Source organism: Punica granatum, chromosome 2 (genome assembly GCF_007655135.1).
Source record: "Punica granatum isolate Tunisia-2019 chromosome 2, ASM765513v2, whole genome shotgun sequence".
NCBI classification, from domain to species: Eukaryota; Viridiplantae; Streptophyta; class Magnoliopsida; order Myrtales; family Lythraceae; genus Punica; species Punica granatum.
Window position 1 is genome coordinate 7,344,760 of NC_045128.1, and position 23,757 is coordinate 7,368,516.

The window sequence follows — 23,757 nt, forward strand, 5'->3', positions numbered from 1 at the left end:
TAACACGGAGAGTATGCCTGTAGCCATCCACCATGATTAGTACAGGGAGAGGACGCCTGTACTCTGTAGTCATTATTCGATTTATGCAGCCGAAAATCTTTTTCTGTCTCGGGCCTAGGACGGTTCGTGGTCCCGACAGTCGATCTGGGCAGTGGCCCCCTGCTGACGATCCCATCCAAGTCCAACAGTGATGTGCCCCGAAACCATCCCCCGTTTTCCCTTATGTAGCCATAAATGTTGGGACATTTCACTTTGATCTTTAAAAGCATATGAAAAAATTTTCCTGTTCTTAATTTTTCCAGGGAAACAAACCCAGAAAGTAAGAGCATTCACATGGTTGCACCACGGAAATTTTGAGACGACAACATATGTTCATTGCCAAGGTGTACAAAGGAATTGCAATACTAACATTAATTAGAAGGGGCGGAATCTTTTACAAGACCAACAGATTCTCTCATCAGCGAGCTTCATTCTGCTCATGATAATTCATTCAGAGCAACAGAATTACAAGAATTGACCATATTAACCAAAATTAGGAGAAGGGAAAGAGATCTGCATATATTGACAGAAATATCTGGAAGAGAGAGCGGCTTATAGTTGTATCTGGAGCTTGAGTCATTTCCGGGATAAAATGTCATTTCCAATCGGCCATAACAGAACCCCAAAGAGTTGAACCTGCGCTTGATATAGATTCTGCCCACCAATCTAACAATTTCAGTACTCGGGATAACAACTTCATACCATTTAATCGAAGAAAAGGAAGCTAACTACAACTTCAAGCCCATGCATTCGCAGATGTTTTATAGCAACATTATACTTTAAGTGATCTCAAGTGAAAATAGTCTTAGGAGTACACTTTTGCAACACAACACTGAGTTGAAAGATGCAAAGGCATCAGGTTTGTCATGATTTACAGGGTCATCTGTAACTTTTCAAGATGCAAGCACGTTGTTTAAATATCGATCAAAGACTGGCTGGTCTGCATGATTTAAGCAAAAGAAAGGGTATACTGCGCTTACCTGCAGGAGCATGTCATACATTCTGAAGCTTGGCAGCAGATACTTCTTTAGGTTTGCCACCTTCCTTTTCCTACAGCATCATTTACAGGTCAAGGTTTCATTCATGTACATATACACACCCAAAGCAACCACTGAAATAAGTCACAATACACTACCATGATCAATACAAGCACGGCAATCCATATGACTGAAAAGCATGAATTCTTTTCATCTCTGATCTATTTCTTCATCAGGAATAACGTAAAAGTGACTCAAATAGGCATCTTGTCCACTTTCTCGCACAGGACAATAGCAAAAGGACAATGTCAATGATATGTTCTCCACTCCATGTTTGATTTTAGATAATTAATGCCTCCTCCTGTAACACTTTAAATCTGTTCATATATTACGGTGTTTGGCTGTGTCTGTGCAGAAATTGTTTCAAGAACTTGGTTTGAAAAACAACTTTAAGGAAAAGCATTTTTCTATGTTTCCCTAGAAAACCTCGTGTTTCCACCAAACAACAGCGACCGTCATTAGCACCTTCACCCCCATTTACAGCTCACCAGCATGGATTGCCAGTTTCAGGTCATAAATGTTGGATTTCAGAAATTAATCAAACACGTTTCCAAAAATATGTTAAAAACACTTTACAATTAACACTCGCAAAATAATTCCAAATGGCCCTTTGGATCTATGTTAGAGTGGTAATATATTTCAGTCTTAATATTCCGTAGCGCTTTTATTGAAATAAATCGAGTCTCACCCAACAGCACACACAAAAAAAAAAAGTAGTTGTCTCACAAAAAAACCCAGTTTCATGCAGCATGAGAATGCCACAATCAAGCACGGCGCTTCATGCATTACCTTGACTTGAAGGTAAATCTGCAAACTTCTTGCTTAAGATGCGCAAAACATAGGAATCTAGAATCTATTCAGATTCCCCGAAATTCTTAACAGCTTAAAATGGGGGTGGGGGGAAATAGAATGAACAGCCCGAACTTACTGTCTGCTTCTACATGAGAACCAACAAAATCACAAACCATAGATGCGAAAGAGAACATGAATGTTCAAAATCAATAGCAGGGGACTGGCATCCACTTACCAACACCTTGTTGTTGTAATAATCATCTAATGCCCACTGGTACTTTGACTGGTTAAGCCCAAACCAACGCGCCAAATGGTCATCCAAGCTTGAATGAGCTGCACCGAAAATTGCAAATAACAAAATTTTATAGTATTTTCCACAGTGTGACAGTGTCGGATAGAATATTGCATAAAAACACAAGAAATCGACCCCGATTTACTGGCACACACTCTGACGGCAGGAACTCAATGAAATTGCATTCCGAGAAAATGAAAAGGAAAAGCAAAGAGCTTCCCCCACTAAACTTTACACATGATTCTGCTAATTTTCCAGTGACACAAGTGACAATGTGACTATATTGTCAAGGTACCGTCGAGAATCGGAAGGCAGAGTATTATTTACAAAACCGATGGCAAAAATTTCACCGTTCACCAGCGCATCACAAGTGAAGCCGATTTGCAAATCTTTCTTTTGGAAAAATCATGGATTCGCAATTGGATTTGGATTTGGTCAAATTTGGTACAGTTTAAACAATAAATAGTAATACTGCATATGATCTTAACAAATTCACGTTTTTTATGGGATTGGGCCCGATGGGACCAATGCCGAAAACTTCCGAGCTTTCTTCTTTGATTCCAACAATGAAAGAGAGAAAACAGAACAAGATGAACCCATGATTTACCTTAAAATACCCGACCATGCATGTCTGGGGTGATTCATCTTTACTAAAACAGAGAAAATGTAAAATTAAAAAAAAAAAAAGGACTTTTTTTTCCGCAAATTCCATCCTTTTAGCCTCAACAGGACAACACATCAGCTCATCAATGCACAGGCGAAACGCTCAAGCAAGACTCACTCACCATTCTGCACTTTCGTGACGGCGCTCTTGAAGTACCCCGAGAGGGAGCCGTCGTGGAGGGGGTGAGCAGGGACCGGCTTCTGGAACTGCTGGGGCGGCGGCTGGACCGGCGGCGGGGGAGCCTGGACTGGGGGCTGGACAGGGCTACTCGGGGAATCGAGGGACGGTTCTGGTGGCCCTTCTGGGGGCTTGGGGGTGGAGGGTGGGGTCATGAAGACCGTGTAAGGGCCGATTTTGCCGATCACCGGCGGCGGCACTGGGTCCTTAGTGTTGATGGGCATTGTCTGAAAAGCCAAGGGAATCGGAGAGAAAGTGATGAGAGAGAGAGAGTGACGGAAAGCTTAGAGAGAGAAACAGAGAGAGCGAGGGAGTGTGAAGGCATAGGCAACTGGTCAGATCTTTGTCTCTGTCACAGTTCAACGGAATAATGTCGATTTACATTAGGATAATTTCATTTTGACCCCCGGAATTTTACCTTTGGTTTCATTTAAACCCATCGCATGTTTCACTTGCCCCAGTCCCCACATCATGGGTGGTGGGGCTTCCATGTTCTTGTTTTTCTGTCTGTATCCAAGATAAATCTGAGAGGGAGAGAGGTTTAGCTGATTTCAAGCATCTTCTTCGTGTTCAATTCATCAATCATAAATTGAGATGTGTTTGTGTAGGGTATCGATTCTAGAAGATCCAGTCGCACTAAAATATCAATGGTTGTTCGGATGTCTTTCTGTATATGAAAATAACTTTGATGGTGGAATTGGGAATGCTTCCAAGACGAAGGGGCTGAATTGGAAATGAAATGAAGTTATGGAGGGTCTATTGAAACGGGCAGAATCTTCAAGGAGTAGATTGATATCAACCTGGTGGTCCAATTTGCTCCGGGGTGTGGTATGTATCTATCTAGTCATATTATTAAACTTAATTATTTTGGTTCAGAACACAAGTAATATAATAAAATTTATTTGTACTCTGGAGTCTGGACTTAATAATGTGTTTTATTTGCAGCCTTTTGATAAACTTTTAATAGAAGATTCTCATTAAATCAAGAATTTATTTTCCATTGAACTTACCCAAACATACATGTTTTGAATGATACATAGGAGATCCTCATAGCCGCTTTGTAATGCCTAGAACCCGGTGGCTATCCTGCCAAGACGGAGAAAGATCCGCGCAATTTTAACATTTCAACTTGCTCGAAAGGAAAAGGGAACAAAAATTTCTAACATTCCACTTATGCCCTAATCAATCAGCAGCAACAGCTTCTAGTTTACAACACACAAGACATCCTTTAAGATTGCAAGAAAGAAGGGTCAGATCGCCAGCAAACTCGGTGGGGAAACCCCACAGTGGTAAAGTAACTGTGTCCAAGTTCTCCTCCTAGTTTTGATCTTCAGACTTCTCATGAATCGAAAAACCCGGGACCTGCCCTCGATAGGAGTTCTTTTCCAGCATCCTTTCCCATCAGAACCATGTCTTCGTACGTGTATGGTCCTTTTCTTGACGTTTCAAGGACTATAATCATAACAAACAAATAGCAAACCTTGAGTACAGATTAAGACTTTTCTAAGTAAAAGAACTACAAGCTTATCTCCATGTACTCGACTCTTATCTTAATTTGCAATCAAGGTAAAAAACAATGATCCGCTTAAAATGATAATATATTATAAACACCCATTTGCCGAATTAGAAAATTATCTGCAAGCAATGAGCCAATCATGTAGAGAGCATTAAACGAGTACTCACCGCGGGTCCCATCAGGAGAGGCAACCAACCCTCTAAATAAACAGTTTCCGCCCTCATCCTTACATGCATATCCTGCAATTGGAGTCCTGCATGAACCATCTAATGTCTCCAAAAAGGCCCGCTCACAAGAAACTGCTAATCTCGTCTCCTCATGGTTCAGTGTGGCCAAGTAATCAGCCTTCAAAATCAATGATGTCAATGTGGACCATCAGAAAAAGAAGAATAATTTCCATAATTACAATATAAACATTGAAATAGCATTAATTCAGGAAGCTGTATATGTACCATCCTCTCATCATTACTTCTGCAGGCAATTCCAATGGCGCCTTGAGCAACAGCAGGAAGCATATCCTCGATTGGGAGAATGGAAGTCACATTCTCTGTCATGCTTAGCCTTTTAAGTCCAGCTAATGCCAGCAGTGTTGCCTGAACTATTCCTTCATCAAGCTTTCTTAGACGTGTCTGAACATTTCCTCGGAAGTTCTCCTGTACCTGAAAGTTAAACCAAGCCCAAATCTTGATAAATTAGTAAGCGATGAAAAGACACATGAAACGCAATCATTAAATCTGCCCAGGTAGGAAAACAATATCAAAAAAGTACAACGTATATTAGAATTTTCTATCCAGAAAATAGCAAAATGCAGTGCCAGTCCATTTAGTTAGGCAGAATCTCTAGTTTCCTTGTGGGTATGCATACTTAGAAACCTTTTCTTCTCCCAAATTTGCTACAGTCAATAGTAAGACATACTTCTACAGAAGAGAAAATTTTGAGCGTGTAAACCGAGAAGACAACAAAACTCTGCCTTGTTTTCTATGATCCACAAGAAAACTTTCCCACGCTGTACATGGTTGAGAGTTGCTTTTTTCTCTTTTTCTAATCAGTAAAACTCACTGAATCCTACGGCAATCATGAAAACATTTCATCAGGGCTTCAAGAAGTTGAGAATCATAATGTAACCAATATAGACTCACACTGAGTGAAGGATATCCGTGTAATATCTGTGATTTTCTCCGCAGGGATGCTGTGCCAATAATGCTTCCCACAGGAAGATCAGCAAGCGAACTGGCAGTCTTAGAAATAAATGCATCCCTCACATCCTCTCTTTGAAGATTGCAAGGAAGTATTGTCTTCTCGGGTAAATATGTTGGTACATCCTTCATAGAATGGACAGCAATGTCGATTTCTCCATTTATCAGAGCCTCATCTATTTCTTTAGTAAACAATCCCTTCCCTCCAATATCAGCAAGCGGTTGTGTGAGAATCTTGTCACCGGTAGTTTTTATAATCTTTATCTCGATAGCCCCTTCTTCAGCTAGTTCAGGATGTCTAGCCTTCAGCTTGTCTCTTGTCTCATAAGCTTGAGCAAGCGCTAGTGGGCTGTCCTAAAAGAGAATCCATACAAATAGTCACGAAAGATGGCAAAGAGATCAATCACGATACAGAACAATATATCTTCTTGAAACTACAGAAACCGTTGCATTCATATTTCAGGAATATGTATCGATGAAACTTGAAAGCAACACTGGCATCATCATTGAAAAGAATTTAAGAATAAATGAATGCAGTTCATTCTTTGTGCTTGGAAACAGAAAAGTTCAAGCAACTCATCATCAGAACCTGTTACGCTTTCCATGGTTTCATATGATGCTAGTGGCTCTTTTCATGTATAGGCTACTGGTCAGATTAAGCCAGTAAGGAACTAAGATCGTCACACGCAAGCTCCTAATTTTCGTTTACTGGAGTCCTTATGATAGGGAATAGTCATCAGAGACCAAAATGTCCCTTAACATTGCTACAGACGATCTCAATGAAAATGAAAAATGTGGGATAGTAGGACCTTATCCCGTGCTTTATCCATGGTAAGTTACTTCAGTCACATAACAAGATAATCTCTCAGAAGTAAAGAGAAAAGTCCAATGATTTAGCTGAAATTTTGCACTGGGGTTCTGCAACCCATATGATAAGCAGGTGAACGTGCACCAACGGAGTGAAAGACCAGTCATTCGTATCATAGACAGCTGCAGCATCTTGACAGAATACGAGAACTAGTGAAATTCAGGTAAAGTCAAAGCAGATTTTCAGCTCATCAACAAAATTAAGCACTCCACTGACGCATTTCATCAAACAGACTGAAGCGAAACGCAGGGAGCAGCTTAGAGCTTACTAAATCAAGCAAAATCTAAGCAAAGTTTGATCAATTCACCAGAGATTGATTGAACATAAGAATAAAGATAGTACCTTCCTCTGGTGCCAATGACAAGGAACGAGGTCTTGGCCTCCTGGGTCTCTTTCTCGACGAGGACGGAGGCCCTGGTGACCCCAAAGCCGCGCCTTTTCGGGTCACGAGCAGGGAAGCTCAGGGATTTCGGGGAGAAACCGAAGACGGAGACCGACCCACCATTGCAGATGCCCTGTCGAAGGGACAGCGAAGAAGACAGGGCCTCCATTGCAGATACACGGCGAGAAAGAGAGCGCAGTGAATCTGAAGGACGAGGAGGAGGAGGAGATGGTGGGTACAAGGATTAGCGTCGAAGGGAGTCAAATGGGGACAGGTCAGTGGGTGGATAGATTTCGGGATTACGGGGCTCACCTCTCTCTCTCTCTCTCTCTCTCTGTTGGATTTCCCTTCGGTTCTCTTCATCCGGTTCGAGTTCACCAGTTCATGTTATCGTACCGTGTCGGATTTACATTTTGGTCCATCTTATGCTCCGGATTAAAAGTTTACTCGATCGATATGCGAAATGACTATTCTAACTACGAAGCACCGCTGAATCATATTGAAATTTTTATCTATACTAGTGTAACGGCACCTGCGTCGAATTGTGTATTTATTATGTTATTGTATCACTACATATCTTAAATTATTAACGTAATTAAATTATAAATAACAATATTAGTCCATTAGAAGTAATATATGTTAACTAAACCTGTAAATAAAATTTGAGTCTCGTAACACGTGTCATTCTGTCATGCACTATGATCTTCCCACAGCATAGTTTATATCTACTGTGTCTGTCTATTATCGTATGAAAAATGTACAACGCAGTCATCATTCTTGAAATGTGCTTGGGTACCTGAAGCCAAAAAATAATCTGGACTTGGAACTAATCGAAAATGTCTCTTCATTTTCTTTCTTATATCAATCTTTTTAAGACAAGTTGAATTGATTAAGGTGGCATTTGATAAATTAAATACTTAAAAATTAAGCACTTAGTTAGTTAAGAAAAAAAGTGTATAAGAATATGGGAGGATTGATAAGGATGAGGTGATGCATTTTGAGAAGTCAAAGGCATCAAAAAGTGAAAAATGACTTAGTCATTTTTTTTTTACTTTAACTCATTATGTAGTTTTTGACTTAATGATCAAGTAGTTTATACACACATACCTCATCTCTCTCTTTTTATCATTCATTTTCCTCTATGACTAATTTATAACTAACTTTTAAATAAGTATTTGATTAAATTGAAACAAACAAACCTACGTCTTTTTTACAAGCATGGGCTTATTTTCATGCGAAAATTAGGTCAATCTACTAGATAATGCATAGAAAAATCATGCGAAAAACTCTGAAACAGATGGTCATTTAAGTAACTTGTTGGTTACAAGGCATAGATCTTTGATCAGACAGAGATATAAGCCTATAAAAACGTTAATGAAATGTCAACACTCGCAAGCATAAGCAAGTAGTTCTTCAATTCAATCAACATCCTCCTGCCCTGTTTCCAGTATTGAGTCCCCATGATCTGGGTCGTTAGCAGAGCCTGAACACTCGCCACTATCTCTGTTAGAATTATCATAATTGATATTACCCCCCTTTCGGTTGCTCGTGTCTACCACAGAAAAATGGCACAAACAGTCATGGGATAAAACATTAGAGAGAGAGAGAGAGAGAGAGAGAGAGAAAAGGCCACTCCAAAAAGGTGAAGTTTACTCGGTAATCAAGGAGATTTGTGCATGGCGATATATTGATAATTCCATTAAGTATTTACCTTTTAGAACTGCTTGAAGAAAAAGAAGAAGGCAAAATTCATGTTCCCACATTTAATCATGTGTAATGCGACCTGAATATAAGATAAAATAAGAACATGCTACGCAGAGAAACATCATCCATGAGCATCAATTGGTAAACAGTTAATTGCTTCCAACATGGTGGCTTGGACACTAAGAAAAGGCTAATAGAATTGATTACAGCAATATACGGTGTTAGCACCCAATTTTGGTCCACCGGCTTCAGAGGGGCAGAATCGTCGTTTTTGCCACCCGTGAGGGATGTATTTCCAATTAACTACTTGAGTATTCACGACTTTTTGAAAATGATATTTTCTTGATTTAACACCAATTTTATAATTTTTCAAAAAATAATACTATTTGGGGACGTTTTTGAATTTCGCGTACATCGACGTCAATTTTTAAAATTCGAGACAAAATTCGAGATTGAAAATATTTTCATCGCATAATATCGATCATCAAATTTTTCGGAGCGTGATGGTGGTCTCGAATTATTTTCCGACGTCCGATCAAGATGACGAGATTTTAAATTTGTACGCCCGTCGATCTTGAAATTCGAAAAAAAAAAAAAAAAGTCAAAAGTCAGAGCCGGTCAGAAGTCAGACGACTTCTGACCGTTGCCTGACTTCTCATCATTCTTCCTCCTGTTCTTCTTCTTCCTTGTTCTTCTTTCCTTTCTTTTCTTTTTCTTTCTTTCTTTTTCCTTTTCTCCTTCCGCTCCTGGACGGCGACGAACCCGAGCCCGTGACCGCGCGGCGTCAGAGGCCTGCCACACGCCAATTCCTCTGCACACTCCAACGTTTTCCTCTGCACACGTTAACTCCGGCTCGCACGGAAACTACCAAACCGGCTCCCTCTCCTCGCCCGGCTCGGGATCCCGCAGCTCGGTCGCCCCTCAGCGAACGACCCCTCCCCGTACCTCGGCTCTCTCTCTCTCTCTCTCTCTCTCTGTGTCTCTCTCATTTAAAACCCGTACCTCGGCTCGCTCGCTCGCTCTCTCTCTCTCTCTCTCGGCAGCTCACAGTTCGGCCGGGAGGTCACGAAAAAAATCCCTCAACTCACACGCGGTCTCCCATAGCTCACGGCCCGCAGCTCGATTTTTCGCGGAAACCCGGAGCCCGTTCGGTCCGGACGCTCGCAGCTCCCGATCTCGAACCCCCGCAATTCGGATCCCGGTTCTCACGCCTCCCTCCGCACATTCTCCGGCTTTCCCTCACCTCGGCTCCCTCAGCTCCCCGTTCGGCCCTCAGCTCACCCGAGCTGCCACCCGAGCCGCCCCGAACCGCCTCCCTTCTTCTCCTTCGTTTCATTATTTTTGCTAACCGTCGGCTCCTCCTCTCCGGGCCAGCACAGGTAGCCACCCAACCGCCCAGCAGCCCAGCCATTCGGTCCGACCCAGCGGTAGCCGTCCAGCCCGGCCCAGCAACAATCCCGTTCGGCACGGCCCGACCCACCTACGGCCCAGTCCAGCACCCAACAACCCAATCGGCCCAGTCCAAATCTCAAGGGCCCAGTCCAGCCCAATTCTCCCTCAGCAGCCCAACTCCCCGGCGAATTCTTAATTTTTTTATTTTTTTTATTTACAGAATCACCCCTCAACTTCCCGAACTAGGTAAATCTCCGACTTAGTGGCATGTTTAGGGCTCCGATTCTGAATATTAATGCTTGCTTGGACGAATATGATGTGAAATGAGCGTTATTGGGTCGTGTGGTGATCGGATTTGTTGCGAACTCGATTTTACGAACTTTTCATTTTGTCTCATTTCAGTCCAGAGGACGCATTTTTATTTTTCTAGATCTGTCCCAAATTTTAAAATTCCTTTCAGCCAAGTCCCAGTCATTTGTACCATTTCCCATTCAGTCCTGGAATTTTTCGAATTTTTCAAGCACTCCAAGGAACTTTTCAAGTTGTTTCAATTTAGTCCCGGGGTCATTTTCGCCTTTTTCAGATCAGCCCTGAATTTTGAATTATTTCGGTTCAAGTCCCAGTCATTTTAATATCTTCGAATCAGTCCCTGAACTTTTTCGAAAATTTTAAATCAGTCCCTGAACTTTTCGGAATCTCCAGATCAGTCCTGAACCTTTCGGAATTTTTAAATCAGTCCCTAAACTTTTTGCAATTTTCACATTAGTCCCTGAACTTTTCGAATTTTCACATCAGTCCCTGAGCTTTTCGGAATTTGCAAATCAGTCCCTTAACTTTTCGGAATTTTCAAATCAGTCCTGAACATTTTCCAAAGACATCCGGCCCTTTCCTACTTGGATCACCGACCGACAGCGCGTGCGCCATGTTTAAATATTTTATTCTTGTAATTATATGTATACGGCATGACAACGTGTGTGCTTTGCATGATTTTCCGCTTTCCATGAATCGGTGCCGTTTTATCGATTTCGTTAATATCGTGTTTGCGTGTATGTTTGTATGTGTTTATCATGATCATGGCGGCACCGGTTATGTAAATTTGTATGTTCGCCGTGCTTGATGTGGTGATATGCTCTTGATCTGTGCTTAAAATGCTTTATCGTTTAAATCGAAACCTCTCATGAATCGGGTTAATCATGCAAACTCGACTTAAAATTAATTTTTAAATCCTAAGGCGATCGGGAATTAGGATTCGCATCGGACGGTCCATCAATGATCGGCTCGACGGTCCGAAACCCGAATATTTAGGGCATTTGGCAAAACATTAATTAATTTAATCAATAATTTCACTAACGGGGTAATTGGACGTTCACACGATTAATTAATTCACTTGGCCCTAATAATTTTGTACGAATTGGTAATAAACCGGTAACACGCGTCGATAGGTTGCAAACATGCGTTGGTGCCCTTCTCAAAACTTGCAAATTTTATAAAACTCGAGACACGTAGTTCGATGTGACATGGATGTCTAGGAAGGACTTGCGCGTCTTGACTCGAGGCCTCACCTGATTTCAGGAAACTCAGGTCTGGACGTGGAAGTTCTTCTTAGATCACTTCCGGATAGATTAACCGATCTTTTGGCTCTTTTAGGGTTCTTGACAACCCTGGAAGGTCCAGGGGATCGGTTAGCGCCGGTCACAGGCCGAGGTGGCCCGCACCGCGTAATCTCTCTTTCCCGAAAACAATTTTTATCTCGAGGGCAAAATCGTCTATTTGCAACCTAGCGACACCCCCTAGGGTTAGAATAAGAGAAACATGCGGTATCAGGGTAGGGATGGCTACCTATCTAGGCGCAGGTTCATCTGCATAGCCCGCCCTATCCGACCGATGAGTTTTTGTTATTCTAGCATAGTCTCGGGTAGTTAGTTCGGGTGGATTAGCTCAAAATACAAATACCGAATTAATTGTATACTCGGCTAAGACAAAATGGGCAATAGTGGGATAGGCACTAGGTTTTAGGATGTACAGGCGGAATCAATGTTTGGTAATAACCTGTAACAACCGTAGTGTCACAACATAGAACAACCCTAAAAATAACCCACAAACACAAGGCTTGACAACAGACGTCACGTACGTCAGGTCCTCATAAAATAATGCCAAATGCGAAATACCTTCCCGAGGCGTTCCTTGATCGATTCACACCTTGTACCTACTTTGTTTGTTTTAGGGTAGGATTTGTATGCCAAGATACCCCGGTTAATAATTGGTTAATTCACGTAAATTCGGCAATAACAAGATCCCATTGTTTATTTATGTCCGCTTGTTAACATTCTTGCACTTGTTTGTTATGCGGATCGAGCCCGATCCTTTAGGATGCGACCCATAGGGGATCCAACGCCCCACCGTAGATCACGGGGTCTACCCCCCCTAACACTGAGCGCATCTTAATTTCAATTCCGGTCTTTTCAAACCACACGGTGAGCACGAGTGGAATAATAACCGAACGCGATTCGACCGGGATTCAGTTGCTGTAATTTGTATTTTATTTATTTGAGAGGACAATGTAAGGATTTATGTTGTACATTTATTCATGTAAGAATCCCGGTCGGAGAGTGGACGGTCGGAGTGTTCCTTCGAATTTACGGTGTCAAAACGCGTAAGATGAGCGGAACCTAATTAAGCGGTAATTAAATTAAAATGGCAAGCCTAGACAAGGTAGAGTACCGATAGGGCATGCGAGATATAGGCTCGCATGTAACAGAACCCCCGAATTCGAAACCTCAGGTTTCGCAGACCATATGCCTTAACAATTAGGTGTACCCCGTACCCCTAGATCCGGGTAACTTGCCGGCCCTCGACTTTCGAGTCGTAAAATGGCAAGTGGCGACTCCTTCTCACGTGCGTCTGTCGCGCGTCCCCGGGAAGGTGGACACTCCCAAGCCGCGTTGCATAGGCGCGCGCACGCGTGCCCCGACGAGATGAAATTCGGGTGCGCACATACGGTAGGGTATTATTTACCGGTGACAAACCGATAGGACTCTCCTGATCTTATTTGCCTATTTCTGCAATCAGTTGTTTCAGATCCCCCGGTAAGCCATCGATGAAATTATTATAGGGATATGACGATGAAGTGGGGGGTCGATCCTGCAACGAAAACAAGTTAGAACTTATCCTGCAGTGATACAAAGTTGAGCCATTGAACGCATTGGGCCAAAAACCAATGTTGTCAAGCACGTTCATATATGGTTGAGCATGGGAAATGGTTGCCATAAATCATCGCCTCTGCTCGGTGATGTTTTCCGATCACTTCGGTTGCACATGAAAAAGAAGTGTAGGATCAACTTTGTCCAATGAAAGCTCGCATACACCGAGGTTTCCATACGAGACATTGAGTTTCTATTTCAAGATGAACCCTCTTGTATGAGCAAGACATAATGGGGTGAACCCCGACCTTGTTCTACACCAGTGGGATCTAGGCAATCTGAAATCCAGCATAACGACTAACTTTGGGCTTAACAAAAATGTGAACAGAGTTTCCAGAAAAAATATTAAAAAAAAAAAGATTTCGGCCCTTCAACTTTTACACAACCAAACGCTTATTGCTTAAATCAATTAAGCACTTATTTAATTAAGCATTTTAAATTTTCAACACTTAAAATTTAAGTTTTATCAAGTACATGCTTAGTCTCTGACTCTCTGCTCAGCCGATTTTACTCTCTCACTCGAGCTCGGGAGCTTACCGTCACCTTCTCCTTCTTCATTACTCAATGTTAGGCGTCGGCCAAAATCAATAGCTATCATTGTTGGAGCTTACTATAATCCGGTTCAACCCATCATATTTTCCGATCAATTGGCCTAAAGTATTTATAATATAACTCAACTGACATATCATATAAGCTATTGATGCATTACTCGATGTATGACGTTACTTTTAGCTGTGAGACCGTTAAAGGCACCTCATATCCAGACAAATGATATCTTTACCTGTATTGACTTGGACACAAATGTATCTCGTTTGCAAGTATATTTAAATCTAGGGGCGTAGAGGTCCGAGTATTTTTTTTTTTTACAATATCTAGACCCTATTTTGTAAGAGACATGTTTCAAGATTTTAGAATTGAATCTTACTCTGTTGAGTCCTGAAAACGAAACCGATCTATAACTTATATTATACTATAGGTTCCGAGTATCATGTTAGAACTTGTAATTTTTTTTTCTAGCTAAATAAAACCGAAAAATCTCATCCATAATCAGTAATCACGGAAAACAGATTGTCGACATAGGTTTATAATTTTTTAAAAAAATTAGTGACTATTTTTTTAAATATAGAAATATCTAAATATAACTATATATATAATGAAAAAATTATTATTTAAGTCTGGGTATCAGTTCTGGTTTCGATTTTAGATACCCTATATGCAAAAATCAGAACAGATTTTTATCGGTTCCATATTTTAATATCCGGATCATACCCTATTTTCAATACGATCTATCGAACCCAACCCTAATGGGTAGGTTTCGACTGATTCCGGATCTACTCGATGTCCGTAAGAACCTCCATTTAAGTCTGTTGAATATATCTCATTACAGCCGGGGGTTTTCCTTGTCTAGCTAAAAGAATTTTCGATTTTAATCAAAGGGACTTGGAAATAAACATTCTCCATTCGAGTCATCTTCGTTCTTTTCCTTTGAATCCATCCATCCATCTAAACAGGTCAAGAAATCAAGCCATACATGAGTTGTTTGGATGTATACAGAACTTTTTATAAGACAAAATGCAATGCTTGTCTCGAATTTCAAAAAAAAAAAAAGCTCCTCTGGTTGGAGGTAAAGAAGATTAATGGAAGGAAACGAAACAGAGAGACGATACTTTATTATAGACTTAAAGAAAGAAAAAATATATTATGTTGCACACGATCAGTAAAATTTGGATCTAATAAGGTCAGACCTTTATTTATTAAGTAACGGGAGGACTGAGGAGAGAAGTACAGAGTGAAAATTACACCGTGCAACATATAATTTTTGCATTTAGTGTTAAATTTGGCACAATTATTGAATATTGCTTAAGAAGACACAAACATTTATTTTTGTGTCAAAATACGGCACGTCTAATTAAAAAAAAAAAAGATTGACGATTTTAATGTTATGGTGTGCAAAGATTAGGTTCAATTGAATGGCCACTTGCAACCAGTTTGCCAAATAGATGCATCACGTCAACATAATTATCAATTTTGGACGGAAAAATCACGGAATGCGTATGTGAAACAAATTTCCTTTTTATTAATTTTTAAAGACTCTGATAAAGTGCAAAGATTAGAGTTTTTTTTTTTCTCCGTCTGAAAATTCTTTGCTCTTAAAAAAGGCTTTGGCTCTTATAATTGTTTTTGTTTTTGTTTTTGGAATAAAGCATATTTACAAATATTTGTTGTATAAACAATACAGTAGGTTGATAGTGGTATATTTTAAAGAGAAAATTGCAATTTGGTCCTCTGTATTTGGTCCAATATTTCAATTCCATCATTTTCGTTCTTTTCTATTTTATTTCGTTCTTTATGTTGTAATAATCATTTTTTTTCTTATTTTGTCAATTAAACTGTTTAATATTGTTGATGGTCAAATAACTTCGTAACACGTTTACATTTTTGTGTACATGACAATTTTAAACTATATATTTATTTTTAATATGAAATAAATGAAAATTAATCTTGAAAACTAGGGTTAATTATCTAAAAAAGTCCAAACTTTTCAAAATTTGTCAATTCTAGCCTAAACAATTTTTCTTAACCTAATTGATATTATTTCAGCACTCGTCAACTTTTTTATTAATTTAAATGGGAATTGCTGACCACCATCTCTATCAAGACAATTATCACCGGCGACCTATAGGGGCGGTGGCCGCCTCCAATGAAGCCATCACTGCCGGAATTTTTTTTTTTAAAGAGAAAGTAAACTTGGGAAAGGAAGGAATGGTGGTCGGCGATGGTAGCCTCATAGGCCGCCACCACTCTCCCAATCGAGATGACGAGTGACCTCTGATATCATAGGCGATCTCGATTAGGGGGCGAGGGCTATTGTTGAGACGATCGATGAAAAAAGTTGACTTTGTACTAACATTAATATCAAATTAACAGTTTGTGGTTTTTTAAGAATTAACCTTGAAAATTTTAAAAACAAAAACTCTAAAGCATTGTGAGGGAAGAGGGTGTTGTGGTTGTGGTGACTGAGTATTATCGCTCCCTCTTCGTTCACTGTGTTTTGGGTTCCTTTTCTTTTCATTTTTCAATATTATCATTTTATTTAGGGGTTTTAACGCCACATATCATATAGTTCACCATTTTTTCAAATTTATCCTATAGGTGAAAAATTATCCAAAAAGCCTATTGTTTTCATATTGCTCCTGATCTATTCCAGCGTCAAGTTTTCCATCAATTTTTAACGTTGTTGCTGACATGTCAATTTTTCACGTAGACGCTGTTCAACGTAACATGAGCCACTTTAGCAACACTGTTAAAAATTGATGGAAAACTCGATGCCGGGATAGATCTTGAACAACATACAAACCATGAGCATTTTTTGGTAATTTTTAAACCATGTGATATATTTGAAAAAATAGACAAATCAAGAGATATATGGCATTAAAATCCCTTTTATTTATTTGAAATTAAAAATAAATATATATATATGCCGAAATGTATGTGCATGACAGAATTATTTGACATATAAACAATATTAAATGGCTTGATCGATAAAGAATCATGTAAAACGATTATCATAACAAAAATGATAAAATTGAAAAATAACAAAAAGGGACGAAATTGAATATGGACAAGACATAAAAGACCGAGAGTGTACCTTTTCCTTGGAGCAATTATTTGGAGGACCCTAACATAAAATAATTATAAGATTGAGGAGAAAATTGGCCCAAATAAAAGATGAAGGATCAGAAAAGAAAATTAAAAAAATCTACCTCTTTTCAAGAGAAAAAGAAAAAGAAAATATCGAGCTATTTTTAATTAAAAAATAAAAAACTTAAAAATAATAAAAATAATTATATTCCTTTTTTTTTTTTACCCCCATCATTACACGCTCTAGCTCTACTGTGAGTGTTGTCTTCCTCTCTGCTGCGTTCTTCCTCTCGTGTACGGTCAGACGACGACGACGACGACACTCTCCTCTGATCACTCTCCTCACTGCTCTCCGCCCGCTTCCTCACTCGCGCAAGGTGAAAGAAGCTTCTCTGCTTTCTTCATTTTAGCTGTGTTTGATTTCTGCATTGGGGTTTGTTTGACGGAGAAAAAAAAAATAAATGGTGAAGAATTTGTGGATGGTTTGTCGGTTTCTGTTTGTGTTTCTGCTCGGTGAGTGACCAGGTTGCGAGTCCTGACGTGATCGTTTGAGCTTTGGGTCGCGGAAGAACCGTGCATGAGGTAGTAAAACATTCATATGAGGACAAAATGTTAGCTTTATGTGTTCTCCGGGTGGGGGGCAAAAGGGCTACCTCTCCACTCATGAGCTGATGTTTGACTTATGAAAGTGTGTGTTTTCTCGGGCATTTTCATGTGTTAGCGTCGAGTGAACAAGCCTTTGCGTCCTGGCTTTAACAGTGTTTCTGAGCTTGCCACTGTCTTCTTTTATGTGATTATGTCGTGGGTTAAAGTGAGAGTGTGGCTTAACCGAGCTTGGTCTAGGTTGATGTTGTGGTTGGATGAAGCCCAAAGAGAAGTACATTGTGTTGTGATTACTTGCTGAGGTTCTCTTATTAGCAGCTGCAGTGAATGAACAGGTGAAGTAGGAAAACATGATATGATTTTCATCTTTTGTATCTGTGCAGGCATTTGCAGAAAAAACAAATGGCTGAGACTTCGGATGTGATACCTCTTAATGGAGATGGAATGGACATTGATTACGACGAGTTTGATGACGATGATAATGATGGTGATGAGATGGCAGCTATTGATGCCATAAGCGACCTCGGAGAGCCCTTTCTACGTGATTTCACTAGGAAGGCAGCAACGGCATTCTTTGATCAGTATGGCCTGATCAGTCATCAGATCAACTCTTTCAACGACTTCATCCGGAATGGAATCCAGCGGGTCATCGACGGCTTCGGCGATCTTAAAATCGAACCTGGATACGATCCCTCTCGGAAGGGTGATGCTGAATGGAAGCACGCCGTGGTGCGGTTTGGGAAGGTCACCATCGAGAAGCCTCAGTTTTGGGCAGGTGATAAGCTAGCTGAGAGTGGAAAAGGGTATCTTGATGTATTACCTAGGCATGCTCGTCTCCAGAACATGACATATGCCTCGAGAATGAAGGTCACCGTGTCTATCCGGGTGAGTTACGGTGGTTTTGCAATGCATTTAGGATTCTTAATACCTCTGAAAATGATAAATTATATTCTGCCTTTATCAGGTCTACATTCCGAAACTTGTGAGCAGTGACAAGTTCAAAACTGGGAAGGAACAGTCCCTTCAGCACGAGCCAATATTTGAAGAAACGAAAGAGGTGTTGGCTGGGAGGATACCTATCATGGTGAAATCTGATCTGTGCTGGATGAGTGGTGCTGAGAAGGATGATTGCGATTTTGACCTTGGAGGTTATTTCATCGTCAAGGGTGCTGAAAAGGTGCGACAAATTATCATCTAGTTTCTTCTACAGTAGATATGTTGCTTTTAAACACTTGAGGTTGTCCTTTCTAAATGATCTCTTTTTGATGTAAATCATCCTCAGTGCTTGGTTTTGGACATAATTAATTGTTTAGGCAAGAATGTTTTCACGGGCTCATTAATTGATCTTGCTCTCTTACTATTGCATGTGTTCAATCGTACAGTTGTGTTTTTTCAAATTTGAGCAATATTTAAGTCTAAACTCAGTATTGACATCAGATGTAGCATTTCTTGTGTTCGATATGAACTCAGTCTCTATGCTTCCTATTCGCCTTACTGGCTCATTCCCAGGGCTATTGTATAGTGGTTCTTGTTTAGAGTGCATTTTTGCTTCTCTTTAATGTATGCTTGTAATTTTGGTTAGTATTTACAGTCGTTAACACCAGAGTTTTATGATAATGCATCGTTTTTTGGCAGACCTTTATTGCCCAAGAGCAGATCAGCTTGAAGAAGCTCTGGATTTCTGGGAATTCTCAAGTTGAAAATATTAAAGGGGGTGAGAAGGTCCTCACCGTCTATTTTCTGTCAACAGAAATACCGCTATGGATATTGTTTTTTGCGCTAGGCGTAAAATCAGATAAAGAAGTTGTTGACTTGATTGATTATGGGTGCGATGATTCTAGAGTCTCCAATGCGCTCTTAGCTTCCATTCACGAGGCAGATGAGAAGTGCGAGGGCTTCCGTAGAGCAGGGAAAGCACTAAGTTATGTGGATAACAATATTAAGAGCTGCAAGTTCCCACCTGCAGAATCAATCGATGAATGCCTCAACAACTACTTTTTCCCCTCTCTAAGTGGAGCGGGGAACAAGGTGAAGGCTCGTTTTCTCGTCTACATGGTCAGGTGTCTCTTAGAGGCATATACTGGCCGACGGAAATGTGACAACAAGGATGATTTTAAAAACAAGAGGTTGGACATGGCTGGGGAGCTTCTAGAGAGAGAGCTCAGAGTGCAGATTCTTAATGCTCGAAGGCGAATGATGAGGGCTCTTCAGAGAGACCTGTACGCCGATCGTAATCTTCGCGATATTGAAAACTATCTGGATGCTTCCATTATCACGAATGGTCTGCAAAGGGCCTTCTCCACTGGAGCTTGGTCACATCCTTTCAAAGCAGAACGTATCTCAGGCGTTGTGGCAACTCTGAGAAGGCAAAATCCTTTGCAGACAGTGTCAGATATGAGAAAAATGCGTCAGCAGGTTAACTATACCGGGAAGGTTGGAGATGCACGATATCCGTAAGTATACAACAAAGTTGTATCTCTAACTTGTTCATTTTGTGCTCTATAACTTGTTTACTTCATGCCCAAGATGGTAGCAGACACCTTCTAGGTCATGTTCAGAAAATATGGGAAGCAGAAAAAAAAAAGGATTTCTCTTTGAAATTTTGTGCAATTTTTACATTTAGAAGGAATCTCTGATTAATTGTAGTCTATTTGATAGTTGATTAAGCTTTGAAGGAAACATATATATCTTGTAAGCAAGCATAATCAGGTTGCATGTAAGTCCATAGGAATCACTAATTGTTGCAGTCTTACTATCAGTTCCAGCCCAGTATGTTAAGTATGATTTGATTTTGTAATCTAAATTCTGGCATCAGGCACCCTTCACATTGGGGCAAGGTTTGCTTCCTCTCTACCCCGGATGGTGAGAACTGCGGGCTTGTGAAGAATTTGGCTGCGACGGGGCTTGTGAGCATCAATATATCAGAACCTCTTCATGAAAAGTTGCTTAAATGGGGAATGCAGATTGTTGTTGATGATACTTCGACTTCACTGCATGGCAAAGCCAAAGTGTTCCTCAATGGAGACTGGATTGGAGTCTGTGAGGACTCGCTTTCATTTATCACCAAGCTCAGAAACAAGCGGCGGTGCAAGGAGATTCCCCCGGAGGTCATCAACTTTATTTGCCACGCATATAATTCTCTTTAAGCTCTTTATGTTTCTACTCTATCTAAAAGTATTCTGCTTGTAGGTGGAGATCAAAAGAGATGAACACCATGAAGAAGTACGTCTGTATTCGGACGCTGGAAGGGTTCTTCGCCCCCTCCTGGTCGTTCAGAATTTGAAAAAGATAACATTGCTAAAAGGGAGCAATGTCACCTTCCGGGATCTGCTGGATAAGGGAATTGTTGAGCTTATTGGCGCAGAAGAAGAGGAAGACTGTTCCACAGCATGGGGGATTCGATACATTTTCAGGGAAAGAGAGTCAAAGAATCCTGTCAAGTTCACTCACTGTGAGCTTGACATGTCGTTCTTGTTGGGGCTGAGCTGCGGGATTATTCCATTTGCCAATCACGATCACGCGAGGAGAGTCCTCTATGAATCAGAGAAGCATTCGCAGCAGGGCATTGGGTTTTCAACTACAAATCCTAACATCAGAGTAGACACACTCTCCCACCAGTTATACTATCCACAAAGGCCACTTTTCCGGACGCTTCTCTCAGACTGTCTTGGAGAGCCGGAACTTTCGCTTGTTCGTAAGGGGACAATCCCTAAGCCTGAGTACTTCAATGGGCAGAATGCGATTGTGGCCATCAATGTCCATCTCGGGTACAACCAAGAGGACTCCTTGGTGATGAACCGGGCTTCGCTGGAGCGTGGAATGTTCCGGTCAGAGCACATCAGGAGCTACAAGGCTGATGTGGACAACAAGGAGTCTTATCAGAAGAATAAGAAACCCGAGGATTCTGTCAATTTTGGAAAAATACAGAGTAAGATTGGGAGGGTGGACAGTCTCGATGATGATGGCCTCCCCTTTGTTGGAGCAAACTTGCAGAGTGGTGATATTGTCATCGGGAGGTGTGCTGAGTCTGGGGCAGATCGCAGTATAAAACTCAAGCATACTGAGCGAGGCATGGTCCAGAAAGTGGTCCTCTCCGCTAATGATGAAGGGAAAAACTACGCTGTTGTTTCTCTTAGACAGGTAATCCTTTCTTTAGTAGGAGATGTTGGACCTACACATAAATTCTGCATCGAAGTTTTATTGGTTCAAAACATGTCTCGTGTATTTGGTCTTTAAGTGCATGCCTAATAGTTGATCCCTTAATCTCTTACCACTGGTTATACTTTTCATTAGGTTCGCTCCCCGTGCCTTGGGGACAAGTTTGCCAGCATGCACGGGCAGAAGGGTGTGCTCGGTTTCCTCGAGTCCCAAGAAAATTTTGTTTTCACGAGGCAGGGAATTGTTCCTGATGTTGTCATAAACCCACACGCCTTCCCCTCGAGGCAAACACCGGGTCAGATTCTGGAAGCAGCCCTTGGAAAGGGTATCGCATGTGGTGGGCCTGTGAAATATGCCACCCCTTTCTCCACTCCATCCATCGAGGACATCACCAATCAACTGCACAGGTTCGTAGTCATTTGACTGCCTGAGCTAATTGCAAGTTTATTTCCTTGCATAGCATTTAAAATAACCTAACTACATGAGATTACTTCAGTTGGGGACTCTCTTCATTTGGAATAATGTTTTCGCAGAGTTGGGTTCGCGAGATGGGGAAATGAGAGGGTGTACGATGGTCGGACGGGCAAGCCAGTGGAGTCACTCATCTTCATTGGCCCCACATTCTACCAGCGTCTGATCCACATGGCGGAAGACAAAGTGAAGTTCCGGAACACGGGTCCCGTTCACCCTCTGACCCGACAGCCTGTGGCCGATAGGAAACGCTTCGGTGGGATCAAGTTTGGGGAGATGGAGAGGGACTGCCTCATCGCCCACGGGGCTTCGGCAAACCTCCACGAGCGGCTCTTCACCCTCAGCGACTCGTCCCAGATGCACATCTGCCAGAAGTGCAAGAACATTGCAAATGTGATCCAGAGGGCTCTTCCTGGTGGTCGGAAGATCAGGGGACCACACTGCAGGTTCTGTAAATCGTCCGATGATATCGTGAAGGTGAACGTGCCATATGGAGCTAAGCTGCTGTGCCAGGAGCTGTTCAGTATGGGGATATGTCTCAAGTTTGACACCCGTCTTTGTTGACTCTATCGGAGTTTATTTCATGGGTCTTTATCAGGTATTCAAGTTATCATAGTTCCTTTTGTAGATTTCTATCAGGCACTGAAGTTGCAAGGAGAATTGCACTAAGTTGATATCAATAGATGTCCCAGCTTGCTCCTCTCTCTCTCTCTCTCTCTCTTTCGCAATTCATGCAGTTTCTTGACAGTTAGGGACTACCCGAGATTCCGTTAGTTATAAGCTCCTGGACACGATTTGCGACTTAGGTAGATCATTCTCTTTATTGAGAAGATAATACAGGATTAGACTGGTCTACTGAGATGTTATTGCCTGTGGTGCTGGCATTTGCTGGAGTAGCTTTGACTCGGCTTGGGAAGCCCATGGCCTTACGTCGATTTCGACAGCTCAGGCCTAAATCATTCATAATTCGAGGTAGATTCAACTCATAATTGATCCCCACCAAATTCGAGTCAGATTAGACTTTCACTAGACTACGAGCGCCATTGCAAGTCAGGTTGGACTCTGCCCGAGATATTGTCAGAGGGCGCTGGGGCACAATGTACTCCAAATGCTTAAGATCTATTTCCTTAGTTCCTCGTCCGATCCAATCACAATACAAAGAAGCTACGGTCGCTCGAGGCAGTTATCCATAGTCATCCGAGGACCATACCGAATGAAGTTTGATAGATAATCGCGATGATTGTAAATTTTTTGGAAATTTTCCACATTTCATAAACTTCAATCGATTAAATTTTCCTGGAGTATCACAAAACATCTACTCATATACAAAAATCCTACAGAGGATTACTTCAGCTAGAGCAACTATACTACGATTCAAATTCATGGGGGGCAGCAACCCCGACTTTCTGAGCAGCTTGACGGATGATCAGAGGTGCGATTTCCTGCAAAAAGTAAGCAGTGCCAGAATCTTATGGTGTATACGCCAAACTTCACCAAGGCAACGAGCTACTCGCTGGATATTCAGCATTTTCTTAGCCGCGTTCCGCTCCTCCAACAGCATCTCGCTCGCATACTTATTCAGCAACTCCGTCTTCTACTTCTCTCAACCACCATCCTCTCGATC

At 41.3% G+C, this 23,757-nt stretch overlaps 3 protein-coding genes across 5 annotated transcripts; 1 reads left to right on the top strand and 2 right to left on the bottom strand.

Annotated features, from left to right (window-relative positions):
• Positions 1–375: 375 nt before the first annotated feature.
• Positions 376–3,344, bottom strand: LOC116193575 (pollen-specific leucine-rich repeat extensin-like protein 1). The gene is made up of 4 exons (XM_031522319.1): positions 2,946–3,344; positions 2,104–2,201; positions 1,020–1,089; positions 376–693 (listed from the first exon to the last, which is right to left on the bottom strand). Exons 1-3 carry the CDS (start codon positions 3,223–3,225, stop codon positions 1,033–1,035), a joined length of 435 nt encoding a protein of 144 aa, XP_031378179.1. The 5' UTR covers positions 3,226–3,344; the 3' UTR covers positions 376–693; positions 1,020–1,032.
• Positions 3,345–3,978: 634 nt separating this feature from the next.
• Positions 3,979–7,326, bottom strand: LOC116197525 (porphobilinogen deaminase, chloroplastic). Its single transcript, XM_031527693.1, has 5 exons — positions 6,924–7,326; positions 5,657–6,062; positions 4,970–5,176; positions 4,685–4,862; positions 3,979–4,453 (listed from the first exon to the last, which is right to left on the bottom strand). Exons 1-5 carry the CDS (start codon positions 7,130–7,132, stop codon positions 4,341–4,343), a joined length of 1,113 nt encoding a protein of 370 aa, XP_031383553.1. The 5' UTR covers positions 7,133–7,326; the 3' UTR covers positions 3,979–4,340.
• A 9,808-nt stretch (positions 7,327–17,134) lies between these two features.
• LOC116197053 (DNA-directed RNA polymerases IV and V subunit 2-like) lies at positions 17,135–22,817 on the top strand. Of its 3 annotated transcripts, none has more exons than XM_031527056.1 (8): positions 17,135–17,278; positions 17,888–18,389; positions 18,469–18,681; positions 19,140–19,957; positions 20,320–20,611; positions 20,694–21,644; positions 21,798–22,069; positions 22,196–22,697. In XM_031527056.1, the coding sequence occupies exons 2-8, from the start codon at positions 17,907–17,909 to the stop codon at positions 22,695–22,697; spliced, it is 3,531 nt and encodes a 1,176-aa protein (XP_031382916.1). In that variant the 5' UTR covers positions 17,135–17,278; positions 17,888–17,906. The 3 variants fall into 3 exon arrangements, with proteins under 3 accessions (XP_031382916.1, XP_031382915.1, XP_031382917.1); XM_031527055.1 differs by lacking the exon at positions 17,135–17,278 and adding an exon at positions 17,641–17,778 and having other exon boundaries at positions 22,196–22,817; XM_031527057.1 differs by lacking the exon at positions 17,135–17,278 and adding an exon at positions 17,665–17,806.
• The last annotated feature ends 940 nt before the right edge of the window (positions 22,818–23,757 follow it).

Bases quoted from the DNA above. Each gene is read 5' to 3' on its own strand.
- LOC116193575 (XM_031522319.1), bottom strand. From the start codon at position 3,225: ATGCCCATCAACACTAAGGACCCAGTGCCGCCGCCGGTGATCGGCAAA. The intron at 2,202-2,945 runs GTGAGTGAGTCT...TTTTCGGTGCAG, and splicing joins CGTCACGAAAGTGCAGAATG to CTCATTCAAGCTTGGATGAC. The intron at 1,090-2,103 runs GTAAGTGGATGC...ATGATGCTGTAG, and splicing joins ATTACAACAACAAGGTGTTG to GAAAAGGAAGGTGGCAAACC.
- LOC116197525 (XM_031527693.1), bottom strand. From the start codon at position 7,132: ATGGAGGCCCTGTCTTCTTCGCTGTCCCTTCGACAGGGCATCTGCAAT. The intron at 4,863-4,969 runs GTACATATACAG...TTGATTTTGAAG, and splicing joins GAAGTAATGATGAGAGGATG to GCTGATTACTTGGCCACACT. The intron at 4,454-4,684 runs GTGAGTACTCGT...TTATGATTATAG, and splicing joins CTCTCCTGATGGGACCCGCG to TCCTTGAAACGTCAAGAAAA.
- LOC116197053 (XM_031527055.1), top strand. The intron at 18,682-19,139 runs GTGCGACAAATT...GTTTTTTGGCAG, and splicing joins TCGTCAAGGGTGCTGAAAAG to ACCTTTATTGCCCAAGAGCA. The intron at 21,645-21,797 runs GTAATCCTTTCT...ACTTTTCATTAG, and splicing joins CTGTTGTTTCTCTTAGACAG to GTTCGCTCCCCGTGCCTTGG.